The 10962-nt window shown below is 40.7% G+C and overlaps 1 protein-coding gene across 4 annotated transcripts; it reads right to left on the bottom strand.

Annotated features, from left to right (window-relative positions):
- Positions 1-3547: 3547 nt before the first annotated feature.
- C1H3orf38 (chromosome 1 C3orf38 homolog) lies at positions 3548-10962 on the bottom strand. 4 transcript variants are annotated; one of them, XM_075435011.1, is made up of 4 exons: positions 10743-10827; positions 9379-9453; positions 8620-8840; positions 3548-5151 (listed from the first exon to the last, which is right to left on the bottom strand). In XM_075435011.1, the coding sequence occupies exons 2-4, from the start codon at positions 9398-9400 to the stop codon at positions 4576-4578; spliced, it is 819 nt and encodes a 272-aa protein (XP_075291126.1). In that variant the 5' UTR covers positions 9401-9453; positions 10743-10827; the 3' UTR covers positions 3548-4575. The 4 variants fall into 4 exon arrangements, with proteins under 4 accessions (XP_075291126.1, XP_075291117.1, XP_075291104.1 ...); XM_075435002.1 differs by having other exon boundaries at positions 9379-10326; positions 10743-10808; XM_075434989.1 differs by lacking the exon at positions 9379-9453 and having other exon boundaries at positions 10743-10962.

Below are 10962 nucleotides of genomic sequence, written 5' to 3' on the forward strand. Positions count from 1 at the left end.
AGATCTCCTACCTGCCCTCACCTCCTACATCAGGCTTTACTTCTGATCCACAAAGCCACTATGACCCTTAGCTCGAAGAACCGTCCTTAGCAGCATTTAGTGTCCGATGTACTGTTGGCTTCCCATTTCAAAATAACAATGACTAATTCGGAGATCTATATACTTCTGAAGGCACCCAGACCCCCTACCGAATCCAGAGCCTCCACTTTGACAGAGTGCTTGGCAGGGAAGCTTTGTCATTTCTACCCTGCCTGATTTCTATTAGGATACATGAAGAGGACTGTCAGGTACTCTGCAGCCAGTGTGGGACACGCTACTGCTTGCAAACATTTCAGGTGAGAAAACTATCACAATTGCAAACAAATTGTTTTCGTCAATCCAATGGTTTAACAGCCGAGCTACTTCCGCAGCCACCACCAGAGTATATTACAATAAATTTGTGAACTAATAAACTAGAGCTAATCTGAGATGTGGAGTAGTCTTCCCAGCAGCAATGCAGAATCCACACCTTTTGAAATAGTACCTGAAATAAACATTGAGGTTTTTAAGTTCAGGGAACTGGATGTCAAACTGACAGCTTGTTTAATGGTACACTGATTATGAAACATTGAGAAAAAGAGACACTGAAGTCTGCAAAGGCAAAGTTCACCTACCTTTGCAATTTATCAGGAGGAAAAAAAAACAGCCTAGCAAGTATGTTGATGAAGTCAACCTTAAGATTTCCTCCTTAGATTATTAAGCAAGCAGGACATACATCAAGAATATTAGAAACATCTTTCAAATTCCTAGACAGACTTAAAAATTTAATTTCGTGGAGGAAGTGAGCATCCAAAGAAAACACATTGCTTTCGTGACTATTACAATCTTGATAAAATCACATGCAGTTGAGCACTGATGGATATTTAGACCACGGACACAAGTCAGAACTCGTTCAATGCTCTGCGTAAGGTCTCCTTGTGATTACTTTTCTTCTGCATAAGGAGAGTAAGCACAGCCAAAGCAATACAGCATAACCTGCCGTAAGGTAGCTGGCCTGCATGATCACAGAGGTTCTGCTCACATATTGCTTCAAGACATTCAAGCTTCCTACTTCAGAGACAAAAATATTAATTCTGTCTGGTGTGGCAGATTAGAACAGAGAGTCACAATTTCCACTGTTTCACATTTATACAATTCAGCAGGTTCCACCCACTTTATTGCAGCCAGCCTTTTGCTTACTATCAAATTATTTTCCAGAGACAGATCTAGAAAATATAAATTTCGCATTTCAGCTTAAGTATTAGCGATATACATCAGAAATTGTCAGTCAAAGCTCAAGACAAATATTTTCAGTAAATAGTGCTACAAAGGAAAATTGATGAAAACAGTTTTAAGGAAGTTTCATTTAATTTCTCTGAATCTCCTAAATGCAACTAAAGCGGCCATTGCTTCCAAAGGTAAACCCACTAGAAGTTACTTCAGCTTTGAACAGCGGCATCTAGCGGGAGCGACGAAATCACTTCCATAAACACTTTAAGTAAAGTTTTTTGGCTGTACTCCATTTAAATAAGTCCTAACTTTTTCCTTAAAGTCAAGGCTAAACTGAAAGTGGCTTCTTGAATTTACCCTGCCGTTAGTGTTTTTCTACTCTTAAAAAAAAATTCTAAATGTGACAATGATTTGAAAATTGAATTCTGAACTCCCAGTAAGGATGCATATCATAAATAATAATCAGAACACCAGAAAAAAAACTTGTGACATCCTTTGGTGTAGTACTACAAATATGACCTCGCAACTCACGAAGCACACTTCTACATACATGAAATGTCTAAGAGCAGAGGCATCGCCACCTCTCTGCCTCCCCTACAACTGAATGCAAACAGGCAGCAGCTTTCAAAGCATAGCTCTGCTTCCTTGCAAGATGGAGAGCCTGAAGAACCACTATAAAACTGGAATCCTTTTTTCCAAGTGGAAATAAAGTGCATTTAGAAAGGATGGGTATGCTTTGAAAGAGGGAATGTCTGCCTGCCTGGGAGCAAAAGAGGAAGGTGTATCACAGGATAAAAACTCATGCCAGATAGTAACTGCAAAACCACAGTTACTCAGCATCAGGTGACTGTCAGTGCCTACCAAATATTCAGGTGGACTGTAAAGAGCAGATACTGTACCGTTCCCTGCATTTTGCAGCAGCAGCCATCAACTGCTCATTAACTGCTGATACCAGCTGCTTCACGGCAACTACAACCTGAAGTAACCCATAAGCACACACCAAAATTAGCTGCTGCAAAAATCAGTTATCATTCAAGAGCCAATGAGCAAGACTAATGTATGCAGAATCTTAACAGCCTGATCAACAATGCAAGAGCAGCAACTGCACCAACAGGTCATCAGTAAATCATACAGCTCCTGCTCCACTCTGCAACAGAACAGGGATTTACACAGAGGTTACAAGGCTGTGACAATTCAACAGTTTCTAGCATACTTTGTGTAGAACTGAAGGAATAAGAACAAGTTCATTAGGTACCAGCATTAGTAAACAGCTGATTCACCACAACACTCCTTGCATTCAATATTTCGAAGTTATCAAGCACAAACATTTTGAAGGTAAGAATTAACAACGACCGCTATTTGACCACTTGTTTAATCCCACAGAAATTCAGGCTGTCGCCAAAAAAAGCAAATTCTCATTTCTGTTCCTCCAGCTGACGCTAGCACTTGTGCGGCCAGCCGCCTTACAGAGCTGATCAGCGCACAGGGTTTCTCACAAGGAGTTAAGTTTTCACTGGTATCAGTGCCACTCCCTCTCGTCCAGAGTCAGCGCCAGCATTACTGTGACACAAGAAGGAAGCAAAGACAGGAACCTGAGTGGAGGATGGGGACCAGCCCCACCACATCAGCCTAAAGCAGTAATGAACACTACACCCTTAGTCACGTTCGTATTTAACACACTGACTAAAGTAATAGCTACGCTGCCAGTTACAAAGCACGGTTCTGCAAACAGCAAAATATCTAGTTGAATTACAGATGGTCATACTGCATGTTGAAAAGGTGCCCATTTAGGCCTTTGGGTAGGCTTTGTCTCACTTGAAGAAGAATGCAATTCTCAACACACACGAGGAAACTGCATCTTCAGAATATTAAATTCAGGTTGAGTTTTATTTAATATACTTCAGTAGTTGAAGAAGCCACAACTCAACTGTTTATTGGGAAAGAACATTCCAACACACTATGTGGGCTTTTGTTTAGAAAATAAACTATTTTAGAATTTTTTTAAGTGAACTCGAGATTCAGAATGTTCACAAAAATCAATCTGGTGCATACCTGAATCTTCTCATTTTCCCTCACCCACCTGTACTTTTACTATTTGGCATCTTCGATAAACATATCAAAACCAGAAGAACTGTTCCCATATTATGAGGAATGTTTCCGTTTTCACTACTTCTATTGGTGAAGCTATAAAATTAAGACAAAACTCACAAACAATCCAAGCAAACTGCGAAAAAAAGAAGTTCCCATCTCATTTCACTTCTAATCACTTATAAATTAAAACAAAGTAAAAAAACCACAGTTCTACAATGGCAATAATTTCAGTTATTAAGTAGTAACTGGATTATTTATTTAATATCACTTGTCGTCGTAACTGTCCAGTGTTAACAAATTGACTTCTAGTCAATGTAATAAAGCAGCTTAGACTAGATAAAATTCTGATTTCGAGGAAACATACAAAAATCACAACATTTATATTAAAACTCTGTTCTAAGTATACACAACGTGATTATCAAAGCATTTGGTTCATATAGTGCTCCTGTAAGTCATGAAATCAACTACTTGATCCAAGAGCGTCAGTGCTAGAAATGGATGCCTTGGCAACCATCTCAGATTTGTCTGCTTGGGGACACAGGCAGAACAACAGAGAGTTTGTCTGTATTCATTACAAAGTTGGATCCACAGGGAAAAGGAAAGGAAGCTATTAACCTAAAGAGAAAAAGACTTCAACGACGCTAAGCTCCCTGCATTGTCCCATTAAACTACCTCTACTGTTCAGTGACAGAACCACATTTCGAACACAAATGGCAGCAGTCTCCATTCACAATATTTTGTCTGTTCTCTCCAAAAACTTCTAAAGTGGCACATGGTTTTCTTGGGACTTAGATGTCCATTTAGACACTCACCAGTCCCAGTTTCAAAAAGCCAGAAGCAACGACTTCCTGTTACAACTCAGATAAGAGTTTAAACTGCTGACCTCAAGAGGAGCAACCTGTAGTTTGCAAACCCCAAGTCATCTAGCTCATTATATACTGCTGCCAGCCTACATTTAAATGTAACCATGTTTCACAAAAAAGAATAACCAAACAAACTCCATTCTTAACTACAGTACAAAATCTAAAGTAATACTCTGAAATATTTTTTAGCTCTTGGAAAGGTGCCCAAGAGCATCACCTGTATTTATACTCTGCATCTCAGTCTGTCATCCACCAAATGTGACTCAAAAAAGAGACAACATCACATGGCTGAAACCATTTCAATATTCAACGAGGCATTACAAGTGCTGTATGTTCCCCCTCTTTCCCAGTCCCCCAGTTGTGAAAGAATTGCTCAGAATTTCTGAGGTTCAAACACAGTCAGTTCTTTCCCATCATACAACTCTTGCAGTTGGTTTGGCTCATATTTTATAGAGGGTTTTTCAATTTGCATTCCAGGCTGCAGAGCATTCTGTCCGACTATTTTAAGATTCACAACTTTTATTTTCCAGGTATTCTCCCTAATGGGACAGCTAATGAGTCCAAAAATTTGTTCAAAGATGCCCAAACAAGTGTTGTCTCTATGTACGGTGCCAGCCACTGCTACCAGTACTAACCCATGACGAGACATGGCACATTTCAGTCCATTGCCATGCAAATTAGGGTTGAATAGAAGATATTCTTCTTTAACCAAGGAGAGCAGACGAAGGCTCACCATTTCTGCACCAACATATTCTTCCATGTTTTTTTCTACTGTGTTATAACAGAACTTCATTTTGGCATCCTCCCAAAAATGCTGCGGCCCCCATCTCTCTTCAGATTTTACTCCCAGGGGATGTTGAGAATTCAGGAGTTCAAAGAACCATTGACAAAATTCTTCTCCTAGATCACGAATGTCATCTTGTGGTGACTTCTGTCTCTCTCCATGACTCTGCAATCAAGCACATTTTTTTTCTTAGAACTACTTAGCCTTAACATGCGGGATTACCACTTAGAACAACATAAAATCATGTGAATATTTATTTTAAACATTCTAAGTCTTCTTCATGTGTTCTGAGACAGAGTGCCTGACGAAACACAACAAAGTAAAACTCGTTTATTTTCAAGATCATGATTATCTTATCTAGAGAATCAGGGTGGATTCTCTGAATTGCAGCTAGAATAGTCCTTCGGTTTTGTCTTGGTCTACAATTTATAAACAAAGCAAAAAATCCTGGTTCTACTGAAAAAAGGCAGGGAAAGCATTTTTTAACAACTTCCATGAGACCAGGAGTTTTGAACAACTTCCAGAGACCAGGATTCTCACACTGAAGGAAAATTTCTGCTAAGTAAAAAGTGCCTGGGTTAGTAATTTTTCACTGGCCTTTACATTTCCAAGAGAAGGTTACAGAAAAACAGGAAGGATATAGAGCCAAGCTGAAAAGCTAATCTCATATTAAGGCATATCAATTTACTAAAAAGTGCTTATAAATAAGCAATTATGTTGATATGTTTTTCCTGTTTCATGTTGCCTTCGGTCTCTTCTTTTTGGTACCTTTCAATTTGGTGAATTGTGTTGGTTTCTGCACCTCCATATAGCTTTTATCAATAAACAGTACTTGTCGGGGAGTCACCTTTCGAATACGCACATCCTAATACCTGAAGCTGACAGAATACTTCAGATCTATGGGGGTGTTTTACCTATTATGTCAGTGGAACACGCTAATAAAATGCACACCTAATCCAGGATGAACTGAAACTCAAGGAATTAATGTGTTCCAGAACTACTACTTCACCAGATCACATGCCTGAATTTAGCCCTGTGTAGCAGTAAGACTGATAAAAAATAATCCAGAAGATCCTTGGTCACTTTCACAAGAGATATTTGTAGTCTTCACCATATTTCTAATAGGAATAGAGCCCAAATCAAAGAAAATGATAACTTATGTCACCTTTGCTCCTCCAAAATAGACAAAAGTCTTGAGGAATCACAGTTACTTTTCTAATTGTACAACTGATCACCTAAAACAGACTGAGACAATGTGACATTGGGATAGGAGGGCTGCAGGGATTTTCACATAGCAGCACAGGCTTACTTCAGGAATAAAGGCAACTCCATTCAGCCTATCATCAAATCCTTCCTTCAGACTGTCACAAAATCCTTTGTTCAACAGTGAATCTGCTGAGAAAGTATTTTCAAGTACTGAGACAAAGTAAATATTGCTAGCAGACAGCCAAATCTTCAAAAAATAATTTGAAAAGGCTCAAAGATTCTTGTCTTGTCTAGCAGCCTTAGAGAAGAATAGGCCAGTGAAACAAAGCATGAAACTACTCAAAACACACTTGCACCCTTTTTTCCCTTGTTTTACAGAAAATGACACGCTCATTTCTAAAATACATCTACAATGTAGGGGATAAGAAATACTTCAAAATAATATTTAAGTTTAATTATGGGTTGCTGAGACTCACAACAGACTGGTGGGTATAAAGTTTTGAAGCCAAATTCACAGTAAGTAGCAAAAGCAAGTATCAGTGAGTAACCAATGGTCATGTTATTAAAACCATGTCAAAAGAGGGTGACGAACCACACCAAGTCTTGTATCACAGAATACATATTGCATGAAAATAAGCAATAAGACTTTGTTGGTTTTTTTCTTTAGACACTACTATGGGTCAAGCTAAGAAAAAAAATCTATTCCTTGCAGCTGAATTCTTGGTATGTCTACAACTATGTGTAGAATAGCAAAATTTAAGCACGAACATTTAGGAAACAAGTCACTCCGCAATTAGATATTTCAGACAGGTTTTTAAGTTGATTATAGAAACACATTTGGTTTAGAGGACACTTCTTTCTACAAGAAGCATCACTGTAAAAGGCAACAATAGGACGCTCAACTAACAGTCCTGTGAGCGTATCTAATTTGTACATACGAAGTCTGTTTATCCTCTGCTTTCTCTTACAATAGGTAAGATTTTTTTACTTAAGAAAAGACATCCAAACTTCCCAACATAAAGATACATGACCTCCAACGGTAAGGCAAAGTGTTTTTTGAACAAGAACTAAATGTACAGTTACTTTGTAGGGCTTCTCAGTAGTTGCAACTTGACAGCAAGGCTTTTAAAAGTAAATCAAATGTCGAGTTTGCTAACATCGAAGTCTAGCAAGTACTAAATTAACTATGTTTTAAATAAGTATTAAGTAATTAAGTATGGAAAGTTTGGAGACTTCTATACAGAAATGCTGTATTCACTTCACAATAAACTGCAATTGATTTATAATCCTATTACGTAGGTTCATGTTACCCATTTCTTCAAAATGGTGAGGACCATGAGAATTAAGAGAAAACAAAGGCAAAGAAAGATGTACGTGATAAATAAACCAGTTGAATTTCTCATTCTTTGTGAATGTGTTTTAAGTGCTTTGCAGAACTTAATTTACTTCCCTTCAACCATAAAACTTCACTATGGGGTAATATGTGGGAAGTGTTCTTGCAAGAGCAACATGTTTTTCTCCAAAGTATGCACAGAAAGTTGTTTTGAAAACAATTCCCTGCTAAATCATAATTGTCATCAGTCAATCCCCGAGAGAAAGTTACCAACAGCTACAGAGCTCTAACAGTCCAGCTGGTGGGGCTGTTGCCCATTAGGTCTCAGAAGCACAACATTTGAAAGAGCAAGGGGACTATTTAGAACTACATGGTAAAGATCCAAGACAAATAAAACACTGGAGGTTCATAACACGACGAGGATTTGCTAAACCTCAAAATTTTGAACTTCAAAGTAACCTGTAATTTCCAAAATACACTCAGTTACACTGTATTAAGTGTTACTAGTTTCAAGGGAAAAAAATGACAGGAACCTGGCACTGCTACAAACTTTACATTTCAACAATATAAAAATTTGCTAAAATCCATTCTGCACTCTAACTGAAAGGCGTAAGAAGAAAAACAGCTTACAGACAGTGCTATTTTGACTGCACTGTCTCTAGAAGTAGATCAAGGCCACTTACAAAAAGGCAAGTTTGCCTCTCCATTCCCTCCATCCTCCCCAACATTTCAGATCACAGTCCGACAGACGTTCTTGCCCTCTATTTCAGCTTACAGTACAACTTAAAAATTAAAAAAAAAGAGACCCCACACATTAGAATTCAAATGCACTAACATATTTTGCAAGACAGAGCAGAAGGATGTGCTCTGCAAGTGATACGTTGGCACAGACACCTTTAACAGATGGAATTTGGAAAAAAAACAAACCACCAACCCCAACAACCAAGACCAAACAAACCATGAGCTAAAGAGATTCAGTACCTTCCTAAATACAGGTGAAGAGTCACATTTTTGAATGTATATTAGAACATTTACACTGGTTATCCTGCAAAAGCAATGCTAAGCATTCAGGTCTTTCAGAAAGCAGTACCCACCTCTGGGCGTGGTTTTCTCTCCTCTGACTCCAAGGCACGTGTTGTGAGCTGCCCACTCCAGTACTGCTTTACACGATCAATGAGTAGATGTTTCTCAGAGGAAGGTGGCACTGGAATTCCTTGAGCTGCCAAATACTTGAAAATTATTTCTCGATAGACTTTTCTGCGTCTCAAAAGTTCTTCTACACTTTGGCTGTAAACCAAAATGGCAAGAATGGCTTCTGCAAGTAAAGATATTTAAGTTAGCAGTTGCTTCTCTCACGATTAAAACCCAAACCTACGCCATTTCTTAAAACACCTGACCAGCACCTCCAAAGACAGTACAAGATAAGCCTAGATGAAATGCAAAGACTTAAAAGTTCATTTGCAAACTGAAATCTGACCTAATCATATTAGACACAGAAGATACCCAAAGACTTGGGAACATGTTTAAAAAATGGTGCTGTTTTTACTGAAGACCTTGCTACCTTGTAATCCCCACTTCCAGTGTCGATGACTGCTTGGAACTTATTATGCATTATCTGAGCTTGATAAAAAGGATGTGACTTTTTCTTCCAAATGAAATCAATAATATTCTTCAATTATTTTCAAGCTGTTTAGAAACTCCAAGTGTTTCAAGAAGTATAAAGATTCATGCACACGATGCATTTCACCTGTACTTACTGAGATGCAGCTAGCCTTAACTTCAAAATAAGTTCACTTTACAGGAAATCGTTTAGAGCTTCCTGCTTTGTGTCACCATACAGCACCTGCACTCACCAAAAGCTGAGCTTGGTTTCATCCTCCTTTTGAAAAGCTCTGGGATATTTCAAAGCAAGCCATCCACCTGTCTTCCTGGAAGCAAGATCACACAGAGAAAGAAGAACCAGACAAATCTTCTACGGTTCTTCTAAATATGGAATGCCACTCTTAATCTCTGCATCAGACACTTCACATGATCCCTGAACGTGTCAGAGAACACACTGGTATTCTGAAGAGTATTCAAGTTTTCAAATGATTCTCGTGAACAGAAAATCGACAGAAATGCAGACAGAGAGATAACTCAGGTAATCTCCGATTCCCCGTATGCTGAACAAGAATTCTAGTACCAGAAGTTTGCAGTTTTTCAGACAACACACTATAGTTTGTGAAACCGAGGTTCCACCTAGGTTCCTGAAGACTGATGGAACTGGAATGAAGTCTGTTTTATTTCCACACTAATAAAATTACTATTCCTGGGCTCATAAGAAAACAGCGTGCGTGGTAGCACAATGACAGTGCATTGGAAAGTAACATTCAAAAAAAATTCAGCTACAAGGCTCTGTGGCAACATTAGGAAACACAACAAACTGAAACTCACTTTTAAAATAGTTGTGGTAGCCGGTGCTCACCTGAGCTGAGGCTGGGTGCTTAACCTGTTACTTATAAAAACTGCAAGTTTAAACAAGTAGAGACTAATAGCTGAAGCAAAAAAAAAATTAATTTAGCCTACGATCGCTGCAAAAAGTAGATAAAAAAGGCAACAAGAAAGACTACAGGCATAAGACCTTCTTAAGAAATGCGCCTGGTAAATCTGACGAGTCCGAGTTATGTCACCTGAAACGCACTGAAATTTTTGGACGAGTACATTCCAGGGCAACACGCTGAACGGCCTCGGCGACCTCTGATACAAAATTCAGTTCCGCCAAACAAATCTCGACATCTACGAAGCGACGGGGATGGTCACACCTGGAAGTGCTCCGCCCAACAACGAAACAAGTTGAGGATCTGCTCTGCGTTTCGGCCTTTCAAACCCCGAAGGCAAAGGCCGTCAGCGCACGCGGCGAGAGCCGCTCGGGCCCTACATCTGCTTCTCACACGCCGACAGAGCCGAGCAGGGGCCCCGCAGCGCACCCGGGGAGCGGCCGGAGAGAGGCCCAAAAGCTCCTGAGCCCTGAACGCCGGCTACCAGCCGCCAGCCGCAGGGCCGAGACCAGGGCCGGGCCCCCAGCCACCAGAGCCCGGCGCTGCTCGGGTGCCCGCAGGCCTCCCCGGAGCAACGGGCTCCCAACGGCCCCAACAACGCGCAGCCCCGCACCGGCCCGAGGCCCGGGAGCCCCAGGGCCGGCCCGAGGGGGGTGGGGGCGGCAGGAGGCTCCGCGCACCTTGGCGGGTCTCCGGGTGCACGAGGCGGTTGGTGACGGTGTCGGTCAGAGCGATGAGCTCCTCGGTCTGCAGCAGCTCCAGCAGCTCGCGGCACCCGGCCTGCTCCCGTTCGCTCAGCCCCAGCGACGCCATCGTCCTGGGCCCGGCCGCCGCTCCGCCGACCGAAGCCCCGGCAACGGCAGCTTCCGGCGCGGCGCTCCGAGCGGACCCCGCTGCCGC

This window comes from Opisthocomus hoazin, chromosome 1 (assembly GCF_030867145.1).
Source record: "Opisthocomus hoazin isolate bOpiHoa1 chromosome 1, bOpiHoa1.hap1, whole genome shotgun sequence".
Classification (NCBI taxonomy): Eukaryota; Metazoa; Chordata; class Aves; order Opisthocomiformes; family Opisthocomidae; genus Opisthocomus; species Opisthocomus hoazin.